The sequence below is a fragment of the Tachysurus fulvidraco genome, chromosome 2 (genome assembly GCF_022655615.1).
Source record: "Tachysurus fulvidraco isolate hzauxx_2018 chromosome 2, HZAU_PFXX_2.0, whole genome shotgun sequence".
In the NCBI taxonomy this organism is placed as follows: domain Eukaryota; kingdom Metazoa; phylum Chordata; class Actinopteri; order Siluriformes; family Bagridae; genus Tachysurus; species Tachysurus fulvidraco.
This window is the reverse complement of record NC_062519.1, coordinates 3642109-3666578: the sequence shown is the minus strand read 5'-3', so window position 1 is coordinate 3666578 and position 24470 is coordinate 3642109. Positions and strand designations below refer to the sequence as shown.

Here is a 24470-nt window from a genome sequence, read left to right as displayed (position 1 = left end):
AGTCAGTAAAACTTTAGCTTTAATCCTAAGAAAGCTGTAAAAATGTTCAGCTAAGTGTTTAGTTTTATCAGTTTATTTTCGTTACTGTACACAACAGGGCAACATTATTCTTTCATTTTCTACCGCTTATTTTTTATTTCATTTATTTTTATCTATTTTTGTTACTTTACACAAGAGAGCAACTATTTTATATATTTATTTTCTTTATTTAATTTTTATTTTCTTTATTTATTTGCATTCCTTTACACAACAGGGCAACATTATTATTTTTATTTTTCTTTATTTAATTTTTATTTTCTTTATTTATTTGCATTCCTTTACACAACAGGTCAACATCATTATTTTACTTAACAGTTATATCATATACAAAATTGAAATAGATCATTAATTAACTCACAGTGTACATGAGCAAGTTATTCCATGCATTAAATGTGTGAAAATGGACACAAAAAAAAATCTGTTTTCACGATGCTGCTTTACCATGTATTGATTGAGGCAGAAAAAAAAACAGTTCAATACGGAAAAATGTACATGAATACATACATGAAAAATGTAAACGTAAAACAAACCCTGAACTGTAACAAACTGATTTCTACAGAAATGAACAGTGGCAGATAAAAGCAGACTTTCCTCTGACATTCCTGCTATTTGAATGAAACTGAAATATAAACAAACCGAAACAGAAATATATGTTAAACTTTTGAGATAACCTGAGACAAGATACCAAAAAGCACCTTTAGAGGATTTATCCTGACTGCTGAGATGCAGTTTTCATTATCCCAAAATCTTTTCTTTTTTCTTACATTATTAACAAAATCTTTTTACATCTTAATTCACAACAGGAGAAAATGCCATATGTATTAATGTCGTAAAAAGCGATAATCAGAGAATGTGGAGAAGTGCAGAAGGTCAGGACAAGATGAGGGCTCGGCTGTGTGCGTTCGACTTCAGGGAGCGAAGGTAGCGTCTGGCCTTCTCCGTCATGATCAGCTGATCCGTGGTGCGGCCACAAACCACCGCTTCCCATGCTGGAGACATCTGGAGAAAGAAATAAAAAAAAATAAAAAATTGGTATAACTAATGACATATTTTACAACATAATCTCTATGCTGTAATATCATTTGGTCAGAAAGTATGAAAGTTTGTTATGTTATCCATGCAACTGACTATTTTACCAGTAAAAAGTTTTAAAAAAATTAATCCAGTGTACACGCAGACTTTCTGACTTACCAGAACAGGTGGAACGGGTTTAGGGTTCGGCGGAGCTTGTTTCACCATAGGTCCGCTTTCGTTAGGCCCGAGAATAAAACCCTGGTCGAGGACATTCTCCTCCTTCTTCATGATAAACGACGAGTTTAAGGAAGAGGAGAGCGATCGGTCGGCCTGTGAGACAAGGAACACTTCGGTCTTTAATTCGGCCTCAACGTGAGCGGGTATGTAAAGTGTCCAAGTCATTGTTTTTTTACCTTTCTGCTGGATTTGGCAGCAGGCTTGTAGTGCTGGCGTCGGGCAGGACGAGACTCCTTACAATCTATAACGTCCAGCGCAAGAGATTTACGCACTTTCTTCATGGGGGGCCGGTGCTGAAGAATAAAGAATTTAAAAATACATCAGTGTACAGGTCTGGAGATTTGCAGGAATTCTACTGTATTCCAATTCAAGCTGAAACGGTCACGATTTCACTGCGTTACGGTTTTTAGTAACCATTTAAAAATGCTGAAAAGAAAAGTGGTACAAGTTGTTGTATCATTTGTTTAGAGCCTGGTGTAATTCTAACTCAAAGAGAGAAAGAGAGCGGGAGCGTCGTCATAAATCGGGAAATCTCACCGGCACTTTGGGTTTCTGTTCAGCAGGACTCTCGTCCTTTACGATGAGCTCGATCCCTGCTTCACTGCGCAGAACCTCCTTCAGGTCCTCCTCCAGGTTGGGTGTCGGAGGCTGCAGGAAAACATCACGCATCACTTACACGTTCACAATTAATCGTTCAGCACGTAATTTTTTTTTCTTATTTCCTCACCAGAAGTCGTATGGTCCCGTACTTCTCCAGGGCGTTTTTAAACGGGGTCGGGGTACGAGGCGTCCTGTCCAGATCCGCCTTGTGGTTCGGCGTGATGAAGCTGAGGAAGGAAAAACGATGAAGATGACACCAAACCCCTTTAACATCAGGTCGAGTTTAAACAAAGACGTATAAAAGAGGGACGTACACGGAGTTCTCCTTCTGCATGAGCGGAGTTTTGTCTCGGTGCAGCGGCGTAGTGACGATAGCTTTCTGACTGCATACGGGAGTGGACGTGAGAGACGGGTTCTCCAAATCGAGCGTGTCCTGTTTGGTCCACATGTTGAGAAACTGCATAAAGATTCGCACACAAAATCAGAATCGATTCCTCTTCATAGCTTGGTTCAAGACTTTTATGGTTGATCATTATTGCTAGCTTTTAGCTTGAGATTTACTTCTCAGATGTGTTTTCGGTGCTGAAACCTAGCGTTTGTTTTAAATGATGATTCAGATTCCATTTCGTAGAGTTTTATTTTCTTGATATTAATCATAATCAGTACTTTTAAATGAATAATAATAATAATAATAATAAATAACTGGAATATTAAAACACCCTCCTATTTTTTAAACCAACCTCCCCTCAGCTCCAAGACTGAAATTAATTCCTGAATCAAATTTATTCAACTAATTTGATCCAGTTTTACAGTGAGGGAAACTGAGGTGCTTCGAGCCTCGTGGTACCTGAGATGGAGAGAATGGCAGGATCTTTACTGGCGTGCTCTTGGGGGTCATGGAGTCGTTGGTGTCGGGGGAGAGGGCGATGCGGCGGCGTGTGCGGCGGCTCAGGATGGACGGCGGCGTGGCTCCGCCGGGGGAGATGGGGATGAGCTCGCCTTTACTCCCCTTACTGAGCTCGTGCAGAGCACTGCCTTCCAACCGGAACTGCATCACATCAGGACTCTGACTCTCCTCCGCCAGCTCAAAGTCAGCCAGGTTACACCAACCCTCCAGATCCTACACACACACACACACACGATTACTCGACACGATCAAAAAGCCACTCTATGAATCTACTTTGAACCTTTTCCTGATAAGACTTTTCCTCCTCATCATTACATCTCGCTTGTAGCTCAGAGGAACAATCCAAGGAACTCCATTCAAAGCCCAGATCTTTAGCTGTCCCAGTGTTTATTACCTTATAACTGTTTTGTTTTTACAGAAACACCGCTCTTATCTGAACGACAGGGACATATACAGTATTATAGCACATGCATACAGGAGCAGTATCTGGCAAAACATAGTTGGGTGCATGGAAGGAAAAAAAAATAAAATGGAATGAATGGAAAAGATTAGAATTAACAAAAATAATAACAGAAAATTTTGTCTGGATTTTTTAAGTACCTTGTGTCTAAAAGCTGTGTTTTATGTACAATGCTTTCAGCTGTGTCTTTATTCTGCATTTAAGTCTAAAAGTGCTTCAGTACCTGAGCTTACAAACCCGTCTCTGAGAACAGAAGCTCATCCTGAACTTACCCCTTCCATCATGTCCATCACCTCCTTCAGCGCGGGTGTGGCCGAAGGTGACAGGAAGCCCGAGCTGTCGTTGGCCCAGGCAGGGCCACTGGAGTTTGTCGTGCTTTCGGTGTCACTGGGTGGCGTCGCTGGAGCTTTAGGCGGTTTAGGGGACGTTGTGGTGGAGGGAGCCGAGTTCACCCGAAGTGCAGAATCCACAGATTCCTGAAAGTGTATAAACATTCAATACTCTCATACTCATTATTTTACTAACACAACAATATATATCGTTATATTATTGTGTATTTTTTAAGCAACAGATTTTGATGATTAGAGAACGAAAAAAAAAAAAGAAAAGAAAAAACTAACAGTCATGGAAACAAAATGATCTAAATCTAAGCATTAACGCCTGTCGCAGACATTCCGTGAAATACACTGATGGCGTTTTACCTGCATGACTGTCGTTACAGCGGCGGCCTCCAGCTCTCCGGCGTAGCCGAAATCCTCCTGTGAGGATCAGACGACAGGATTCAAACACACAGACAGTGAACATAAGAAGCTAGAAAAAAAAAAAAAAGGTTTCTGAAACTCACCAGCGGTTCAGCGTCCTGCTGAGCACCGAGGTCTCCTTCCTCAGGCTGCTGAACAAAGTGCAGGGTCGGGTCCGCACCCTTGTAGTACCCCAGCTCCACCTTCCTCTTAATAGTAGAGTTCCAGTGGTTCTTCACGGCGTTGTCGGTCCTGAGAGTAAAAAAAGACACGAATCATTGTCTATGCTCTGATTGTCAGAAAGTGCGGCAGCTTTGACAAATCGCAGGTTTACGTCCAGTATGTTTCTATGGCAACAACGTAGACAGGAGTGTAAATTCCACATGACCGGGTTTAAAATGGAGAATATTTATGGAAAGTCTCTAGTGACGGTGCTTTGTAACAGTTTGGCACGAGAACATATTCAGGATTTACTTGGGTTAGTAACTTCTTAAACTGAGCAAAAAATTGGACAAAAAGTATGACGCGTCATCCTGTAATAAGTAAAACACTGTAGTTGGCTGTTTAGTCAATGTTCCTAGAACACCAATGAGAATAAACATTAGGTGTTTCAAAGCATCTACCTTCCAGGCAGCATTTTGGCAATTTCCGCCCAACGGTTTCCCAGCATGCGGTGAGCGTTGTAAATGATGAGATCCTCCTCCGCGGTCCAGGAGGACTTCTTCACATTGGGGTTGAGGTGGTTGTGCCAGCGCTCACGGCACTGCTTTCCCAGTCTCCCCTTCAGGTGTTTGGCCACCACGGCCCACTGTTTATTACCGTATTTATTCACCAGCTCGATCACCTGCACAAAAACACAAATCACCAGGTCGATCAGCGTGAGAAAGATGATGTTTATACAGTAAATGAACACACATGAACACCAAAAAAAAAAAATAATTTCTCTCGTCTTAGGGCCTTTTTACACCTGGTCATTTCATGTGTTTTCTCTGATCCGATAGCCATCTGATTTGTTAAAACTGTTCCATTTACATTAGGCCACATAAATGTGTCTCGGCGAATCGGATATCGATCCGATCTTTCTACTCCCGCCCAATATGCAAATATATTTTACCTCATTTCTGTTTCTGGTGCGATGCACGACTAGTGAGTCGCCTGCGAGTGACGTACTTCCAGTTTCATCTGAAATGTGTCCCAGACCACCTCCTGAAGGGGTTTGAACCATCGGATTTATATCCGTCTCAAAACCGTTTCGGAGGGCATTTAGACCTGGACTTTTTAACCATCGGATAGCTATCTGATCACAGAAAACGCATGAAGTGACCTGGTGTAAAAAGCCCCTTAGAGACAAAACAATTTGTTTTTATTCAGAATCTGATCTAACGATACTTTGGTATCTCGGAAATGACATGATTCGATTCTAAAATAAATCTGCTTTAACTAAAGTTGTTCTTGCATGTAAAAGACAAGACAAGAACAAAGTAGCAAGAAAACTGTACGGGGAACTGAAGAACAGTCAGACCACAAACACCAGAGAATCGGGTTTGTCGCTTGATGGACCTAACGTCATGCATAGAACTGAGAAAATTTCAATTCATATGAGGTTTAAAACAAACAACCAAATAACCAACCGAACACATGGCTCATAACGTGTATATGTTTGGTGTTCCGTTTCTGCCCTTTTGTTTATCATGCCGCAGTCGACCCTTCATTTTTTACATGCCCAAGTCTAACCTTTTCATCTTCTTCTCTAGTCCACGGCCCTTTGACGAGGTCTGGATCCAAAACTTTGTACCAGCGGTGCTGACACTGATGTTCTGAGCGGTTCTAGTAAAAGGAAACATGTTGCTAATTCAAATTATATCAAATATAATAAACAAAATATATACATATACAAAATATATACAACTACACGCTGTAGGACGTACAGAAATGCTTTCCGTGTCATAATGATACGATCCACAGAGTTTAACTATACAGATAAGACAGGGAACAGCCGGACGCCACGGTGATTAGAATAAGAGATTTACAAGATCCTGATTTAATCTATCAGGTTAGCGCTCATTTCTTAGATTGTTGTTATCTTGTACTATATTGACAAGGATTTTCAGGCAAAAAATAAAGTCACAAACAGAAACTAAGCCTATGTACGTGGTAATGTTTATAAACCAGAGGAACTTTTAGGAATGTCAAAGAAAACAAATCTGGAGATGATGTCAACTCAAAATATCTGACCAAAAATAAGAACAGTTTTATTTCATTTAAAACAATAACAAATAAAAACAACCTACTGGTAGTAAACTTGCAATGCATTTCCAGTCACTAGTTCCTAGGTTTTGAACCAGTGCTCGCAGATTATCATCCTGAAAAACAAGACAAGACGAGTTGTGGGTTATCAGATGTCGAGGCAATGTCTGGTTCTCGATTGAGACCCTTATGCATAAACTGCTCAGTTAAAGCAAAAAGAAACGGAAGAGTTTTCAGGAAAAAACTCAAATGCAAACGTCACCTCATCCTGTGTCCACTTTACTTTGACTTTCCCACAGTCCTTCGGGTCAGTCGCGTCAGAGTCAGTGTCCTGACACTCGGCGTCCTCACTGCAAACACACACACAAACACACACAGCTTTGTTAACAGGGAAGAAAACAAGTCTGTCCTAGTCATCAGGAAATCACAACACGGTGCTGAATTTACTGACACCACTCGGCATTGTGCTGTTTATATCCAGATGTTTACAAATCTGTGCAAAACTTGTCTCATAAGGAATAATATAACATTTTATATGCAGCTTAAAATAGACAGTATTTTTATTTGGGCCTGAGCTACACATAAAGAGCAAGACTCCAACTCAGCTTCCTGCTAATTTTAAATACAAATATACTGATTTTGTAATAGAAGTATGAATTATAAGCAACAGTGAAAAATAAATAAATAAATATAGATAAACAAACAAATAAAAGATAAATAACTAAAAGCAAAAATAAATAAATAGACAAACGGATAAAGAAAATAAATAGAAAAACAAATAAATAAAGACAAACAGATAAATAGATAAAAATATATACATAAAGATATATAAATTAATAAAAAACCAGACAAATAAATAAATAAATAGGTAAATAAATATATAAACAGATAAATAAATATATAAACAAACCCCAGCTGTCTTTTGTCATCAAGACAATTTGCTTACTAACTTAAAGCTAAAGCTAGAAAGTCACAGAATAATAAATATTTTTGATCCATTTGGATTTTTCACAGCAGAACTAAAATCCGATAATAAAAATGTTAAAACAATTTAATTCTCATTAAACTTTGTATATTTAACAGATCTGTTATTCCGTGCGCGCGCGCTCATGATAAAGCCACTAAATTTTAAAACTAAACAGACGGAGGAACAGAAGTGAAGCACAAACGATCGCTTTATTACATTACTGATGTTTATACTTTAGCTTCACTTCGGATTAAACGGGAATAAAACAAACATGAACAGAATAAACTCACGCGCGCGCCCACCGAGACATCTCCAAGCAACAGATCTTGTTTTTTCCCTCCGGTTTTCCGGTTAAACTCGATTTCACGACGAGTTTAACTCTCAACCATCTGTAAATCACGTGGATGGGTTTAAAACCGTCGTTAAATCGTGTAATAGTTATTAAATAAACGCAGCACGGCGCAGATCGAGCTCTCTGTAACCGACTCCACTGTTTCTATCTCGCGCTTCTTTTTCGCACCCTTTCCCGGGAGGGACGTCATCAAAGTGCGCCTGCGCGCGCAGCAACCGACCGGAAATACAAACAACAACCCACCCTTGCAAAACAAATATATATATTTATATAAATATATATATTTATATAAATATATAATTTATCTATGCTAACTAATATATAATTTATCTATGCTATCTCATATATATATGCTTACAAACAAATCTTTATATATATATATGTTTGCAAATAAATAAAACATATTTCAATATTAATGTAGTCATCATAAAATATAAAATAAAATAAAATAATAAAAAATAAATACAAATAAATAAATACAAATAAATAAAGCATACAAATATCATACAAATATCAATGCATAGTTATATTAAAATGTTAAATAAATTACATCGATTAGGGGTCAAGCCCCGAAGGGGCGTAGACACCTATTGTTATTGTCGGTTTTATTATTATTATTATTATTATCATTATTATTATTATTATTATTATTATTCCTCTTCTTCCATTGAAGTCAATGGCAGCCCATAGAACCGTATGTAGGAAAGTTATGTAATTTGGCACACATGTATAAGCCAGTCTTAGAAGTTACTATAGCAACCTTGGTGTGTCTAGCTCAAACCCTTTAGCGCCACCAACAGTCCAAACATCCAATTATGTTCATGTTCATAACTGCTGACTCGTAAGGCCTAGAGACACAGTTCTTGCATATTTTGGATCCTTTGCTCATGCCGAATCGAATGTACCACATGACATCATTTCTGTCATGAATACCTTTCCGCCATTTTGAATTTTCCGTAATACCTACTTTATCGAACTCCTCCTAGAACGTTTGTCCGATTTGCATGTCGTTTGGTATCTAGCATCTAGAGACACCCTAGACAAAAAGTTATCGAAAGCTTTTTGATAGACCAATGCCTTCTCGTATACCGCGGCAACATACATGGCGGCGAGCACGCCAAAACAGACGTGAGGCTGTATCTTCGCAAAACTTATGCGTGTTGACACGAAACTTGGTGTATGTCATTATAGTCATGACCTGAGGGTGCATGCAACGTTTCGTGACAACGCCACCTAGTGGTCACGAGATTTTAAAAACAGCTATTTTCGCTTATAACTACTGCAAACTTTAGTCTAAAATCATGAAGAAGGTGTCGTTAGACTCCTTGAGGCATGCTGAGTTAAACGATATCAAACCGTCGCAACATACATGGTGGCGAGCACGCCAAAACAGACGTGAGTCTGTATGTTCGCAAAACTTATGCGTGTCGACATGAAAACTTGGTATATGTCATTATAGTCATGACCTGAGGGTGCATGCAACGTTTTGTGACAGCGCCACCTAGTGGCGACGAGATTTTAAAAACAATGCCATATCGCTACGAAACTTGGCATGGTTCATCAGCGCGCATGTGATCGGCTTGACCCCGGAATGGCTGCTTGCAGCTATATTTTATTATTATTGTTGTTTTTCCTCCTCTTCTTCTTTTTCTTCTTCTTATTGCTATTATTTTTAATTATCAAATTAATGTATGAATATAATGCAAAAATGAATAAATTATAAAATAAGAAAAAATAAATAAAAAGAATAAACTAAAAAACATATATACTTATGTTGTTGAACCTATTAGATTTTGAAATAAATCTAAGAAAAATGTATGTATAAAATAATCAGTTTATATAAAATGTTTATATAAATATTCACATTTATTTAAGTAGATATATATATATAGACTATAATAATAATAATAATAATAATAATAATAATAATAATAATAAGTGTTCTTAAGCATAAACATAATTCTAAGATTTTACAGTAATTTAGCTGTACTAAATATTTGTTTGTTTGTTTGTTTGTTTGTTTGTTTGCACTGAATTCATCATGATAACCACTGGCTTCTTTAAAGTACAAATCACAGTAATTGTTAAAATCTCCTGCTTACTCTCACTGTAAGAATGTTTGAGCTCTTATAGCATTATTGGAAATGTATGTGGGGGAAAAACAAGAAAACTTTAAGATAATGTTAAATTCACTTCCGGTATAGACGGACGAAGGGCGTGGTCATTGCTGGGGTTTTGTTGTTGTTTTTTTTGTAAAAAAAAAAAAAAAAAAAAAAAAAGATGGGGGGAGCAATTCCTTATGAGTTAATTAAGAAGAAGTAAAAAAATTGCAGATGAACACCTTTATAGGGTTTAAATAGATAGATAGATAGATAGATAGATAGATAGATAGATAGATAGATAGATAGATAGATAGATAGATAGATAGATAGATAGATAGAATTCAGGCTTTTATTTTGTATCTGTAGATAAGGACCAAATCAATCAGGTCTATAAATAAGAGCTGAATCTAATTAACGTGATGAACCTCCAGCATGATGGAAGGGAACTGTGGCAGATTTGGTAAAAACAACTTCAAGTCTTTTATGTGATGCTTTTTACACTGAAGGATTGAAATATGCTGATTATATGTTGTTTGTTTGAATATATATGTATGTTTTAGAGGTGGCAAAGAAATGTGAGAGTGTTTGTATAACAGAACTGGATCAAGGTTTCCTCACAGACTGCAGCCTGTCTGAAGGAACCCTGAAAGCACTCCAAAGCATCGTGGTAGAGTATACAGAGCCTCCTTCACACCTTCCTGCTTCCTGTAAACACTCATCTACTGTGTTATCTCCTTCCAATCCACACTGTAAGTTGTCCCTCATGTCCCCAACTGTCCCCATGCATGCTGCTGGTATGAACAGTCTCCTGGAAGGTAAGTCTTCCACTCCTTATGAGAGGATGACCTTCCAAAAACCGGTCCTGCCCAGAGCTTTGGACTTGTCATCCATTGACCTGACCATCTCACACCCTTTATGGGAAGTCTCGCACATCAGACCTAACATGGAGAGCCCCAAATTGTGCTTGGATTCCAGTAAGGTGGAGTTCGTATGGAGTCCAAGTTACCAAGCTACGCCTCCAACACTGGCAGAGATTTCCTCACTGATCTGGTCAGGGACACCGCCTGAGGGTCAGAGGTCACGTCATGAGTTCACTTTTCAGGATTCGAACCTGCGCCATGCCGTGTTAGAGCTGACCGATGAGCAACAGAAGAGTTTGTCCCGAAACATGGCCATGTAGTGAGTACATGGTGTCCAGAGATGCTTGTTTTAGGTAAGACCATTTTATACTCGTATGTTGAAATATTAAAAGTTTTATCTGTATATGTATTAATTTATTTACTTAATTTGCAGGATCTTTATGATGACTTGAGTGAAGAATTGTTAGTGTGTGTATATATATATTTTTTTGTACTTGAAATAAAGTGTGGTGTTTATTAACGACCGCATGCTCTTTTTAAAGGAAGTGTAGAAAATACTTTTATTCAGAATAATTTAAAAACTCTTCAATATAGCAAGTTGAAACGCAGACAAGCTGCTTGAAGTTCTCCTGACGATGGGTGCAAACCTGGAGGAGATTTTTTTTACAATGCACATTGCAAGACCAGCAAACACATAGCACTGTATTGTAGAACGTGGTTTAAATAAATGAGCTCGTTCTTTTTCTACAGTGCCACGTTTACAGGGGCTTAGTGTCTGCACCATGTTTAACATCAGTGTCTGTGCTTTAAGATAAATCGACGCGTTTAATTTACCTGGCACAGATAGTGAAAGTGTTCGGGACAGATCACCTGTTGAGCTGGTACACATTATTATTTTCTAAAGAAGCATATTTAGTGTCCCCATGCATATAAGCATATAAATAGTGTTTGTGCCCCAAGGTGATTTTCCAATAAAACAAGTTAACAAGGAAAAAAAGTGACATGATTTCCTTAATTCTATACATGGAATGCTAGTGAAAGGAGGGATCATGTTCGCTGTGATAGTATGATACCAGAATTGCATCGATATTTTCGTCCCGTTTCCTGTTATGACGTCCGTCAGTCTGTGCTCAAATGTGTCATCTGTAACATTTTTCTGGAGTTTTCTTTCTCCTTTGATCGTCGTCACTGAACACGTGTGTTCAAAAAAATGCTACATGATTAAATACGATTTGAAAGACGAAAAAAAAAAATTGCTTTTTTAGAAAGTGAAAATGGAAGTAGATATCGTTTCAAAACTAACATGTGGTACGTACAAATGTTCCTAATTAGTGTTGAAAATATCCTAATGAAGTAACTGATCCCAGATCAGCCCTGAGATGTTCTGCCTTCTGATGTCCTCTTCAGCAAGGAGAGAACCTCGTCTGGGCCGTGTCGACATCGTGCTCCTACAAGAGTCAAGTCAAGAAGCTTTTAAAAAAAAAAAGAAAAATGCAGACACTATCATATTTTTACTTAATAAAAGAAAAAAAACAACAACAAATGTCTCCCGAGTATTGAGCGTACCTGGTTCAGCTTTTTAAACTCCACCACCTGAAAGAAGATGTGTTCGAGGATGTGTTTGGCGTCTTGCTTGTCTTTATCCAGTTTCCCCGTGACCCCGAAGATGTCTCCGCATTTCCTCACGTAAAACTCCAGGTCGTCGTCGGTGCCTGTGTGAATCACACACGACGAAACGAGACTTTTCATAATGATCTCTATGTCAAGAATAAACATTGATGTCTGAATAATCAACAATAATTTTTTTTGTGTGTTATTAAATAGGGAAATGTTGCACATTTAATTTATAGCTACATTTACTGGTGTACAACATCCATGAAACAAACAAAAATGCAGCTTGTCATCTTACAGACAGATTACGAAGCCTTCTGACTTTGCTGTCTTATAAAATGTACGAGGTTTAACGTTAAACTTTAAACATAAACGCTTTATTTTAACCCCTGACTGATTAAAAGTTTACTGAGTGTCTCCAGTGTTGAATAAGGCTCTGTAACATCAGCTGGGAAAGACTTTCTCTCGTTTTTGAGACACTTTTCAAGTCTACTTTTTATGTAAACACAGGACACATTCTCCCACTTTACTTCCTTTGTAATACTCGCGTTCATACCAAATATCACACCCGGATACTTGCATTTGTTTGACAGCTGAGCAAGTCGCACTTTCTCTGAAGAAAACGTCTCGTCGAGGTCAAAAAGGTCGAGCATCGGAGGGGGCAGGTCCCTAAACGCTGGCTGGAAAACCTGCACGGATAAACATCACACTCGGGTTTCGGAAACAAAAAGTTCAGGTGCAAAAAATGTGACCGTGTTCTCTAAAAAACCGCTTACGGCGGGCTGCAGGGGCGGCAGTGGGGTCTCGAACTGAGGCGTGATCAACTGCAGCGGCTCGTGTTTGACATTCAGCTGCTTGTAGGCCCTGAGGAGGGAAAATTCAGGTCAACACCGTGGTCAACACCGTGTTTAATGTTTAATGAAGAGTGAGAGACCTGATCACGCTCGGGAGCGAGTCTGTGGACAGCTTAAACAGGGACATGTCGAAAACGGAGGTGAAGTCACGCGGAGTCTCGTCGCCTTCCTGTAGACACACTCGGAGTCTCTCGGATAGGTATCCTGTGTCTGGTAACATGGTGTAATCTGTGATCTATACACAGAGAAAACAAAAGCAAAGAGCTTTTATGCACCACATTCCAGTACTAACCAGATTCGGTACAGACGCAGTTTAATCGGATGTTTAGACACACGTGTGCCCACGAGTGCGAACACATGAGATACGATAAGATAAACCTTTATTTGTCCCACAATGGGGAAATTTCACTGTTATAGCAGTCAAGAGTAATAAAATGCAAATATATAAAAAAAGAATAGAGACATAATATAATATACAGTATATACAAAACAAAATGTATAAAAAAAGATGTATATTGCAAGCATGTAATATTTCATGTTTTTCAGAATTTCTGTTATCGAACATGTCTAAAATACTTGTGTTTAATTACACATAAAAATACTGTACCTAAGAGACTTAATGATTTAAATTGCGAATAAAACAGAGATTAGAGCTTAGTGTTTAAGGTGTTGGACTACTGATGGGAAGGTTGTGTTTAAATCCCAGGTCCACTAAAAGCTTGTCTTGAGCGAGGCCCTTAACCCTGAATTTAGAAAAAAGGAAGTGATTCTGACATACGGTGACCCGTACTCAGAATTTGTTCTCTGTGTTTAACCCATCCAAAGTGCACACACAGCAGTGAACACACACACACAGTGAACACACACCCGGAGCAGTGGGCAGCCATTTATGCTGCGGCGCCCGGGGAGCATTTGGGGGGGTTCGGTGCCTTGCTCAAGGGCACCTCAGTCGTGGCTGGCCCGAGACTCGAACCTACAACCATTAGGCCACGACTTCCCCTTTGTATAAAATGTCATGTGAGGGGAAAAAGGATTTTAGGATTTTAATGCACTTAAAATTAAAGTACAGAACAACACACCTGAAATATACATTTAAATACCTTTAACAAGCAAAAAAAAAAAGGCACCTATTTAATTATCATAACTTGTATTAGGGGCCAATCACCAAACTTCTAAACATTAGAACGGATGGATAGATGGATGGAACTTCCATCCATCCATCTATCCATCCATCCGTCCGTCCGTCTATCTACAATGAACTGATTTTGATAATATTTTCTATGGTTTCAAACATTTATTTATTTTTATTCCAACATACAAAATGTACTTAAAATTCATTCACAACTCGTGAATCGTGTTCGTTGTAGGTCTGTAGAAATGTAGCAGATGAAATAAAGTACGAAATGAAGAGCTGTCTGTGTGAACAAAATGACCAGAGCTGGGAGTCAGGTAAAAATGAGCATTATTAGGATCTCTCTCACCTCGGGATCTTCGGCATCGATTTGATTCAGGTGAACGTTGTCAGTCGTCAGCCACTGGAACACGACGTCCTGTACCGTGTGAAAGAAGTACGGAAAATATTCTTCTGTCGTTTACATAATGAACAAAAAATGCATGAAATCCTATAGATCTCTGAAGGCTGACCATTATTTTACTGTTCTCCTCCTTGTCCAGGTATTGATCGCTGAACATGTGGCACGAACCCAGCACTGCCAGCTTGCCTGCGTTCTTCTTCAACACAAACGGATGGACACACAGAGTTTGTATGGATCGGTTCGAAAAATACGAAGGCTGGAGCTAACGTAGTGCTAGAAGAGACGTGACACAACAAGCTCACTAACCTCCACCTTGGAGAAGGCCAGGATGGGTCGGTTGAGAGGGAAGCACACGGAACCGGTGGACAGAACCGCCACTGCGGGCTTTATCACGCTCAGTGTAGCTCCGTACGGGTACACGAATGTGAGAGCCCTGGTTGTTGTGGAAACAAGCGTATATTCTATATTCTACAGTATGTATATACCTGTATCTAGGGGGCTTTTTACACCTGGTCACTTCATGCGTACTCTGTGATCCGATAGCTATCCGATGGTAAAAAGACCAGGTCTAAATGCCCTCCCAAACGTTTTCGAGACGGATATAAATCCGATGGTACAAACCACTTCAGGAGGTGGTCTGGGACACATTTCAGATGAACCTAGACAGGTGTAAATGAATGTGGTTGTTCAAGCCACATACATCAGCGCTATACTCCTCCCAAACAGAAGTACGTCACTCGCAAGTGATCTTTCACCCAGGTGTCTCGTTGGGTCTTACAATGCACTGCTGCCACTAGTGAAAATGCAGCAAACGGTAGACGCTGTTTTTTGTAACATAACCGTCGTAACGAGTTTTTTCATCTTCTTTTTGATTGCGTTCTGAAAACCTCATACACCAAAGCGTGTTCCGTTTCAATTACCCCAGAATTGAGGTAAAATATATTTGCATTGTGGGCGGGAGTAGAAAGATCCGATCGATATCCGATGTCCTAATGTAAATGGAACAGTTTAAACAAATCAGATAGCTATCGGATCAGAGAAAACACGTGAAGTGACCGGGTGTAAAAAGGCCCTATGTGTCTTTTTTTTTTCCAGTTTACTAAATTTTTACTGCTGCTTTTAAAACACAATCATATATTTGATCCACTATTAAAATGAACAGAGATTGTTAAAACTTCATTACAGATTTTATTAAACAAAAAATATAAACCATTTACACGTATACTTTTATTACCTACTATAAGAATGCAAATTTACTACTAAAGTATAAACAATTCACCTGAGACAAATTTCTTAACCTCCTTAAGCCACACCCCCTTCCCCACCCACATTCACAAACTCCGCCCACATGTGGCCAGTGGGTCTGTAGAGTATGCTGACTATAAAATACTGACCCATTTAAACAATTTATTTCTTTCCAAGGGGCCAATGGGTTTGGCTCATAGGATTAATGAATAGGAAGTCGGTTTTAAGAGGTTTCTTTTCTCGAGGGTAGGAAAATATGAATGACAGAAAAATCAATTGAAGATCAAATACAATTTGCTGCAGGATGTTCATGTTATAGGACATATAGGACACAGCTAATGGTTTAGAAGAAGTGAACTGTAATGCGCCAAATAATCTGTATGTTTCCTATTTCACAATCTATCTCTGTTTGAGAGTCTGAGAGAAAGTAAACAGGATGTGGTGTGAACAGAGCATATGACTCACTGCGTATTGTTCCCTGGACTTTCATCGTCGATGACTCCCGTTACCACTTTCCCGGCTGCACGGCTGATCTCCCTGTGAGAGACGTTAAAGTCATTAGCATTTCTTTGACCTTGTCGCTCTGCCGTCAGCGAGTCTTTTTTAAATAACGAAAAAGAAAAAGACCTGTTGAGAACCCCGTTAGACACGAGTGCTTCTTTGGGATGGAAGTATTTGTAGTAAACGTTTCGGACTACGGCGTCTGGAAAAGCGAAACAATGCGAATTGATGAATGGACATCAATGAATTTTGTTCGTTTTAAAATGCACTCGCTGCCGCTCACCACTGTTCACCATGATACCAAACTCCTCCAAGAGGAAGTTGATGTTAGTGTCGTTTTTCACTTCTCCACCTTCTCCGAGCATGGCCAGGACGTTCCCACCACCTTCCAGATACTGCTTCAGGACTTGCAGCTGAAAATCACATATTAAAGGAGCAGTTTGTAATATATCCAACCCTCTGCTGCTTCTGAGGCAAACTGCAATTACATTTAAAGTCATGTAAGGTGGTCAAAGCTTGGTCTGCATTATTCATTCATTCATTTCATTCAACTTCTCGGGTCATGGGGAGCCTGTGCCTATCTCACTGTCATTCACTCACACACTACGGACAATTTTCCAGAGATGCCAATCAACCTACCATGCATGTCTTTGGACCGGGGGAGGAAACCGGAGTACCCGGAGGAAACCCCCGAGACACAGGGAGAACATGCAAACTCCACACACACAAGGCGGAGGCGGGAATCGAACCCCCAACCCCTGGAGGAGTGAGACGAACGTGCTAACCACTAAGCCACCCTTCCCCCCCTGGTCTGCATTACTGATACCAAAGTGTATTTTATTTGATCTCCTTATATATCTCATTGACCTTAATATCACCAGATGCCTAAATAGGTCTGTGAGTGTTTTTTTTCTTTTAAATGAAATCTAACAGTGGTAGAAATCACAATTCACTGTTATTATATTTATTTATTACTGCATTCATATAGTTATTAGCCTACTGGATGACTCACGTAAATCGAATGAGATTAATATGCCAACACGACCAGTGTATCAATAATCCATACTTAGATCTATTGTTTTATGTCAATGGAAATCTTTATCATATATATATATATATATATATATATAAGATATATATATACACACAATACTACTGTGAAGCATGGGGGTGGAAACATCATGCTTTGGAGCTGTTTTTCTGCAAAGGGACCAGGACGACTGATCTGTGTAAAGGAAAGAATGAATGGGGCCATGTATCATGAGATAGTGAAAAGCTCCTTCCATCAGCAAGGGCATTGAAGATGAAACGTGGCTGGGTCTTTCGGCATGACAATGATCCCAAACACACCGCCCAGGCAACAAAGGAATGGCTTCGTACGAAGCATTTCAAGGTCCTGGAGTGGCCTAGCCAGTCTTCAGATCTCAACCCCATAGAAAATCTTTGGAGGGAGTTGAAAATCCGTGTTGCACAGCGACAGCCACAAAACATCACTGCTCTAGAGGAGATCTGCATGGAGGAATGGGCAAAACTACCAGCAACAGTGTGTAAAAACCTTGTGGAGACTTACAGAAAACGTTTGACCTCTGTCATTGCCAACAAATGGTATATAACAAAGTATTGAGATGAACTTTTGTTATTGACCAAATACTTATTTTCCACGATAATTTGCAAATAAATTCTTTAAAAATCAGACAGGGGGGTACGATAGCTTAGTGGTTAGCGCGTTTGCCTCACACCTCCAGGGTTGGGGGTTCGATTCCCGCCTCCACCTTGTGTGTGTGGAGTTTGCATGTTCTCCCTGTGTCTCTGGGGTTTCCTCCGGGTACTCCGGTTTCCAAAGACATGCATGGTAGGTTGATTGGCATCTCTGGAAAATTGTCCGTAGTGTGTGAGTGTGTGTATACCCTGCGATGGGTTGGCACTCCGTCCAAGGTGTATCCTGCCTTATTGCCCGATGACACCTGAGATAGGCACAGGCTCCCCGTGACCGGTAGAAAATGAATGAATGAATGAATGAATGAATGAATGAATGAATGAATGAAAAATCAGACAATGGGATTTTCTGGACCCCCCCCCATTCTGTCTCTCATCATTACAGGCCTCTCATCTTTTTTTAAGTGGGAGAACTTTGGTGGCTGACTAAATACTTTTTTGCTCCACTGTATATGAAGCAGTGTGAATTTATTGGCAATGCCTGGTTCTATCTTGAGCTCTGTGTGTCCGTGTGGATTACCTCTGGGTTCCCTCCTTCTACTGGCTATGCTTAATTGCACCTAGGTGTGAGAATGAGTGTGTGCATACAACATATCGTCATCCCATTTGAGGTCAATTCCCACCTCAATCACACCCAGTGAGAGATCCTAGAATAAGCTCTGTATCTCTGTGTGTGTCTGAGCATGAATGCAAAAGTCCCACAGATAAAACAGTCTCCCAGTTGATGAGCTTTTCACCTCAAGTTCAGTGAACTTCTCTCTTGGACCTGCGGTGATCCACAGCTTCACACCATGTAGTTTCTCAGCTGTGATCTCCTCTTTAATGCTAATGAGACAACACAGAAAGATTGGCTGTTAGTTAGTAAACTAGAGTTTCCACAGAACCCGTGTGTGTGTGTAAATGGTGTTTGGAGCTGAACTGCACGGATTTGTGAGATGTTTTATTACCCTTGAATCTTCCATTGGGTCCTCAGTCTCTTCTGAAGACTCTTGTAGCCGCTGCTCGCAGTAAACTGCTCTCTTTTGGACGAATTAAAAACGACAATATTCCGCTGTTCTTTATCCATCTTGTGCTTGAACGATGTTTCTTCTAAAGTTTAAAATCTGTGAAGATAAAAATGAATTAACAGCGTCTTCCATCAGACTTAGCAGGTTTTACCAGCTGCAGGCTAGCTTAGCTATTAGCATTAGCACGCTAGTTAGCCATGTAGCTAACGTCTACGGTTCAATACGGTCGCGAACACGGACATTCTCGAACACAAAACCTACATATATGCAGCGTAAATAACATCTACACGACTATTCGTTATGATTTAGCAAACAAAGTCGCAAGATTTTGCTGATTACAGATAACTTTACCTCAGGATTTAGGTCTCCGAGCCGTTAGCCTGTTCGTGAAGCATTATGGGTAAATAACAGTAACCATGGGGACGGCCCACATGGATACTGCAGCGCAACACACCACAAAATATAGGCTTAAACAGGGAAAAAAAATGCTGTATAAATCCCAATGTCTCAAAAGTTTAAATGATTTCATAGTAACTAACCCTAACTAAATCATCACACTGTACATCTGTGTAGCAGTAGTTTAAGCAGTTTTTCAATTTAGTGCATGTGTAAACATTACTACACTTATCTGAATAGTCAAGTGATCCTAAAAATATTGAGCAGTGATTCCTGGAACACAAGTATCACTTAAACTGCAATTTATATCTATTAAAAAAGTTCTTTTTAAAAGATACCTTTTTATTATTATTATTAATAATAGAGATGTTCGCTTACACGACTAATCCCACTTACCGCACCCAACATTTTTATTTAACATGGCAACTGAAGTCATTGAAAATTAAAATATGAATGATAATCCTGAAAAATTCCCACAATTCCATAAAAATAAATAGAATGGGGGAAAAAAAAAAAAAAGTTTGCAAATAAGAAAAATCAAACCTGTTTATTTAACTAAAATATTGCAGAATACCCAATACACCAGTTTAAAACTGAGAACAGCATGGGACCCCTACAAATTAAAGTATCATCAAAAAAAAAAACAAAAAAAAACAAAAAAAAACTTCTGTACAGCAATACATGTGTAGCATATCACAAATTACTAAGGCTAAACCACACAATTTCACAAACATGTAAGCAGGCAAGAAAAACTGCTGGAGTCAAATCAAACTTTAGCTAAGAAGCAAATGCAAGCCTTTTAATTTTTTTTTTTTTTTTTTTTTGAGTTTGAAGATTTTCCAGTCAGTATGACATCTGATTGAATAGCTGCAGTACAGGCAAAGCATCTAAAAAAAATTGAAGGGCGAGGGAAGGGGGGGGAAAAAAAAAAACCTCCTGTACAGCAATACACATGTAGCAAATCACAAATCTACTGAGGATCCATTTACAAATCTGGTACCCATTTGATATTTACAGTTCAGCCCTTTAGTTCTCATGCAATATCACAAACATGTACGATCTGATTTAAATGTGATGCACCCTTGTATCAAGTGCTGCCTTTCAGAGCTACAAAAAAAAAAGGGATCCCAGCCTCAGTCTTGTGAGGCAGATCTAGAGCGCGAGCGAGATTTGGACCGAGAAGGAGAACGAGACGGAGAACGCTTTAAGGGTGATTTGGAACGGTGACGATCCTCCTGTGGAGAAGGAGAACGCGAGACTGATTTTTTGTCCCCATTCTCCATTGGTGAGGCTGAGCGGCTGCGCGATTTCTTGCTCACGGACTTCTCCTTGGAACGGCTGCGAGAGCCACGCTCAGACCGGGGTTTCGAATGGCTCTTGGAGCGTGACTTCCGACTCGCCGAGCGGCTGTGGGACTTGCGGGAGTGAGAACGAGAGCGGGACTTCTTAGATCGGGATTTAGCTGGAGACTTGGAGCGGGACTTTCTCTTGGACCTAGAGTGGGAGCGGCGCTTGCTGCGGGAGCGGGATCTGTTGGTAGACAAAGGCCCTTCGTTATACTGTATTTGCAACAATGACATTTACCTAGGTTACCTAATGGTTATCCCATCCTCATCCATACTTGCATCTATTGCATCAAGTACTTTTATTAAATACTCTTCCTTCAAGATAAAAAAATAAATAAATTAGCCAGCAATTAAGCACTAGCCAAGCAGAGTCTGCTAGACAGCTAGGTCACTCAACTTTTTCGTTCAACCACTCTAGTCATTTAACTATTTTAAAATACGTTATACCATCCTGCCATTTTAGTCCTCAAAAGAACTAACTTTTCTTTAATATTGTATGGTAAAACTCACCGAGAGCGAGACCTTGAGCGGCTTCGTGAGCTCCTGCTCCTACGGCTTCTGCTGCGAGAGCGGCGACGGCTGCGGGACCTTAGAAACAGAGTAGTATTTATTAGAAAGGTTAATTTAAAGAAATCCCCAAGTCAACTGTACTAGTCAGCTGAACCCACCTAGACCTGCTGCCAGAGTACGATCGGCGCCGTTTGGGTTTATCCTCCACCAGGCGAATTTTCCTTCCATTGATGTCAGTGCCGTCCAGCTTATCAAGGGCCCTCTTCATATCAGAATAGCTGCGGAACTCGATCACACCTTCATTTGTCCGTTCCTTGTGGGCATCAGCATAGGTCACCTCACCGGCCTGTCGCATGAAGTCCTGAACAGTTGGATGGGAGAAAACAAATAATCAGTCTTTAATAAATGACCACAGAAAGTGACAACTTATGGTTGCAAGAAGTACAAATTTAGATGGCTGTGCCCACCTTGAGGTCCTGCCAGCTGCATCGACTGGACAGGTTTTCTACGATGAGCCGATACTCAGTGCGGACAGGAGGTCCGTATTTGTCTCTGCCGGAGCGGCTTCGGCTGCTGTAACCACTACTACCACCTTCAGACACAAAGTGAAAAGCAACGGTAAGAAAAGGGAGAACAGCAAGAATGGCCCGATTTAGGACAAATCTCTCACTGAACAACTGAAATTAAAAGGTCTGAGCTTTCTGTCTTTTGGGAAGAATCAAATACCCCTTGATGCAGTTTACCTCAGCACAGATATTTCTGAAGAGATTGTTAAAAAAAGAAAGAAAGAAAAAAAAAGATGGCAGAAGAGAATATTAAATTAGTTTAGCTTTTTTATAGTCAAACAACAGCCTGAAAATTACTGATGCTCTTATGTGGAACCCATGAAGTGACCTACAAGACCTGAGAGTATGAAGAATAAACTAACAAGACTTTACATTGCATGACTGCTTTAATTATTTAACTACTATATACACACTGATGTTAAGCCATAGATTTACATTTGAACTACAACAATAAAGTTCATAACAAAGGCCATAGGTATCCTCCTGGGTTCCAGCTCTCTTTATACATTTCTCTTGACACTACCCTCTCCAAAAAGTAAAATAACCACAACTAGGACAAGCATTACCTTTCATATTGACCGCAAGGAGCAACGGAAGCCCACTGCTTTTCACTTTAGTCTAGATGACCGCTACATTTTTTACCCATAAAAATCTCCAATATTTCGTCATACATAAAAACCAATGGGTTTCCTCACCATCACCCTGGTCTATTGGCAAAAGGCTGCTGTCGTCATGGCTTCCGGTTAGGTCAGCCAAGGGTCAAAGGGCAAAGGTCACACACATTGTAAGGTGAAAGCCAAGGCCAAACGGGACAGGCAGTCATCTTAGCCTCAATGGACTCGGACCTCAGCCCGCACTGGACTCTTTCAAATTGAAACATCAAGGACTTGTTAATGTTGATTTCAAACGCACACACACAGCATGATCACACGGCACAACCTGTGTTTACATGTCAGTGAGGCATTCTTTTTAAAATTTTTTTTTTGCAGATGCACATGAAAAAACCCAACCTTCCATAAGCGAAGCCAGTCACCAGACATGTAAACACGGTTGCATTGCCAAATCTAATTTAATCTAATTTCTAGCCATTTTTGCGAAAGACTTGCAAAAGTCTTATCCTTTCCTAATGAATCCCAGCTGCACAATTAAACAAAAAACACATTTTAAACTGAATAGGCCAATTGTTAGAAACTTAAAACCATCCCGCTGTCATCTGTGGCCTGGTTTTGCTGTGTGCATCAGAAAGAAACGTCAGCAGCGCAATTCCTCTCCAAGACTGTAGAACAGCTGGACAACTATTGAAACTGAGAAGTGAGGGCTTGCATTTCACCGTCCCTTCCATGACACCTAGGAATAGATAGTTTATAATATTATCTTTATAAGACTGAACTTACTGCGCCCAGAACCCCCATAACCCCCACCATATCCGTCGCGGTCCCGACGTGGCCCCCTGGCGTGTTCCACAACCACACGTTCACCACACAGCTCCTTGCCATTCAGTTCGTACACAGCATCATCGGCGTCACGTGTGTCCTCAAACTCCACAAACCCATACCTGCAATGCAAAAACAAGTGATAAACATTTAGTGCTTAGTTCTGCACTTCTTCCTATCTTTCTGTTGCAGTTCCCTCCCTGGTTCAAGACTTAAGTAGAGAGAGATATTTTTGCTTAAATCAAAAAAAAAAAAATCGATATAATTCTCTCTTCACTATTTTACATTTGTGCACTGAAATGTCTTATAATCCGACCTCCGTTAACGCGAAAAACATCACGCACGCGCACATTAACCGACACAATGTAGATTTACAGGATTAGCTACATGCTAACATTGGGCCCGAGCGCGCGCGTGTGCAAAAAAAACAAATACTGACGCGACGAAAGAATTTAGCAAGCTTTTTTTGTACAATCAAGAAAACGTTAAAACACAAAAGCGAATTAAAAAAAAAAGTACAAAAAATAAAAATAAACCAGCAAAAGATAAAAGATCATCGAGCAAAAAATAACCGACGTTATTGTTTTCCAGTCAGTCCGCCATTTTGGCCACGCGGCACAAGTTTCACAAACCAACCAACAGATTTTCTCGAATGTTTGACGAGATTCTTGTCGAACAGACTTATAAATGGTTAGAATGGGGTTAATTACATATTTTAGACTAAACGCGGTTACAGCACACGACATGGCGGCTGGTTATTTAGCCACGTTAGCTGCTAAAACTCACCCGTTCTTCAGATCAATCTCTAACAGCTTCCCATAACCGCTGAAAAACCTCTGGATGTCCTTTTCGCGGACATGATAACTCAGCCTGCCTACGTAAACACGAGGCATGTTACACTTTACTCTTAGGCTGGAACCAAACAGAAAAACCTTCGTCTAAAAAAACACCTTTCCTTCACTATCTGTCACTAAAACGACGTTCACTAACCACCACCAGGATAAGTGAAGATTAACGGTCCGCCTCCGTGCACTATTTATAGAGGCGGTGACGTCACGGTAACGTTAAACGATGACGCCATAACCGGTTAAAAAAATAAATTAAGTTGAAAAATTTTGTAATAAAATTTTAAGAAGTATTTTTCAAATGGAATAATTAAATAAACAAACAAACGAACGATCATCTAAAATAAATGCATAATAATTATTTACAATAAAAATAAATT

The 24470-nt window shown here is 39.8% G+C and overlaps 4 protein-coding genes across 12 annotated transcripts; 1 reads left to right on the top strand and 3 right to left on the bottom strand.

The window, feature by feature from the left end:
- Positions 1-263: 263 nt before the first annotated feature.
- Positions 264-7776, bottom strand: mybl2b (v-myb avian myeloblastosis viral oncogene homolog-like 2b). Of its 3 annotated transcripts, none has more exons than XM_027154793.2 (15): positions 7502-7776; positions 6507-6594; positions 6289-6360; positions 5732-5824; positions 4621-4841; positions 4102-4249; positions 3959-4015; positions 3530-3733; positions 2738-3010; positions 2205-2347; positions 2018-2117; positions 1828-1938; positions 1467-1583; positions 1231-1383; positions 264-1038 (listed from the first exon to the last, which is right to left on the bottom strand). In XM_027154793.2, the coding sequence occupies exons 1-15, from the start codon at positions 7519-7521 to the stop codon at positions 910-912; spliced, it is 1929 nt and encodes a 642-aa protein (XP_027010594.1). In that variant the 5' UTR covers positions 7522-7776; the 3' UTR covers positions 264-909. The 3 variants fall into 3 exon arrangements, with proteins under 3 accessions (XP_027010594.1, XP_027010595.1, XP_047666516.1); XM_027154794.2 differs by having other exon boundaries at positions 7514-7776; XM_047810560.1 differs by lacking the exon at positions 5732-5824.
- A 2188-nt stretch (positions 7777-9964) lies between these two features.
- Positions 9965-12064, top strand: si:ch73-303b9.1. 3 transcript variants are annotated; one of them, XM_027154810.2, is made up of 3 exons: positions 9965-10125; positions 10226-10878; positions 11933-12064. In XM_027154810.2, the coding sequence occupies exons 1-2, from the start codon at positions 10098-10100 to the stop codon at positions 10843-10845; spliced, it is 648 nt and encodes a 215-aa protein (XP_027010611.1). In that variant the 5' UTR covers positions 9965-10097; the 3' UTR covers positions 10846-10878; positions 11933-12064. The 3 variants fall into 3 exon arrangements, with proteins under 3 accessions (XP_027010611.1, XP_047659845.1, XP_027010610.1); XM_047803889.1 differs by having other exon boundaries at positions 11893-12064; XM_027154809.2 differs by lacking the exon at positions 11933-12064 and adding an exon at positions 10959-11045 and having other exon boundaries at positions 9966-10125.
- On the bottom strand, positions 11059-19817 carry ift52 (intraflagellar transport 52 homolog (Chlamydomonas)). Of its 4 annotated transcripts, none has more exons than XM_027154805.2 (14): positions 19346-19817; positions 18935-19090; positions 18725-18812; positions 16555-16684; positions 16398-16473; positions 16236-16307; positions 14832-14958; positions 14635-14721; positions 14472-14540; positions 13071-13225; positions 12913-13000; positions 12717-12825; positions 12092-12237; positions 11059-11995 (listed from the first exon to the last, which is right to left on the bottom strand). In XM_027154805.2, exons 2-14 carry the CDS (start codon positions 19051-19053, stop codon positions 11894-11896), a joined length of 1368 nt encoding a protein of 455 aa, XP_027010606.1. In that variant the 5' UTR covers positions 19054-19090; positions 19346-19817; the 3' UTR covers positions 11059-11893. The 4 variants fall into 4 exon arrangements, with proteins under 4 accessions (XP_027010606.1, XP_027010607.1, XP_047659800.1 ...); XM_027154806.2 differs by having other exon boundaries at positions 11059-11973; XM_047803844.1 differs by having other exon boundaries at positions 14635-14718.
- A 105-nt stretch (positions 19818-19922) lies between these two features.
- On the bottom strand, positions 19923-24262 carry srsf6b (serine and arginine rich splicing factor 6b). Of its 2 annotated transcripts, none has more exons than XM_027154807.2 (6): positions 24032-24262; positions 23207-23367; positions 21714-21838; positions 21405-21607; positions 21247-21324; positions 19923-20920 (listed from the first exon to the last, which is right to left on the bottom strand). In XM_027154807.2, the coding sequence occupies exons 1-6, from the start codon at positions 24136-24138 to the stop codon at positions 20524-20526; spliced, it is 1071 nt and encodes a 356-aa protein (XP_027010608.2). In that variant the 5' UTR covers positions 24139-24262; the 3' UTR covers positions 19923-20523. The 2 variants fall into 2 exon arrangements, with proteins under 2 accessions (XP_027010608.2, XP_047659827.1); XM_047803871.1 differs by having other exon boundaries at positions 23234-23367.
- Positions 24263-24470: the final 208 nt, after the last annotated feature.

What these genes read in the sequence shown, in the direction of transcription:
- mybl2b (XM_027154793.2), bottom strand. Translation starts at nt 7,521, where the DNA reads ATGTCTCGGTGGGCGCGCGC. An exon ending in GCATTGCAAGTTTACTACCA is followed by an intron (nt 5,825 to 6,288) that starts GTAGGTTGTTTT and finishes TCCTTTTACTAG; the next exon opens with AACCGCTCAGAACATCAGTG. An exon ending in AGCAGGACGCTGAACCGCTG is followed by an intron (nt 4,016 to 4,101) that starts GTGAGTTTCAGA and finishes TGATCCTCACAG; the next exon opens with GAGGATTTCGGCTACGCCGG.
- si:ch73-303b9.1 (XM_027154810.2), top strand. Translation starts at nt 10,098, where the DNA reads ATGATGGAAGGGAACTGTGGCAGATTTG. An exon ending in AGGGAACTGTGGCAGATTTG is followed by an intron (nt 10,126 to 10,225) that starts GTAAAAACAACT and finishes TGTATGTTTTAG; the next exon opens with AGGTGGCAAAGAAATGTGAG.
- ift52 (XM_027154805.2), bottom strand. Translation starts at nt 19,053, where the DNA reads ATGGATAAAGAACAGCGGAATATTGTCGTTTTTAATTCGTCCAAAAGA. An exon ending in TGGTATCATGGTGAACAGTG is followed by an intron (nt 16,474 to 16,554) that starts GTGAGCGGCAGC and finishes TCGCTTTTCCAG; the next exon opens with ACGCCGTAGTCCGAAACGTT. An exon ending in TCTAACGGGGTTCTCAACAG is followed by an intron (nt 16,308 to 16,397) that starts GTCTTTTTCTTT and finishes CGTCTCTCACAG; the next exon opens with GGAGATCAGCCGTGCAGCCG.
- srsf6b (XM_027154807.2), bottom strand. Translation starts at nt 24,138, where the DNA reads ATGCCTCGTGTTTACGTAGGCAGGCTGAGTTATCATGTCCGCGAAAAG. An exon ending in TTATGGGGGTTCTGGGCGCA is followed by an intron (nt 21,839 to 23,206) that starts GTAAGTTCAGTC and finishes TTGTGTCTGAAG; the next exon opens with GTGGTAGTAGTGGTTACAGC. An exon ending in GCAGCTGGCAGGACCTCAAG is followed by an intron (nt 21,608 to 21,713) that starts GTGGGCACAGCC and finishes CCAACTGTTCAG; the next exon opens with GACTTCATGCGACAGGCCGG.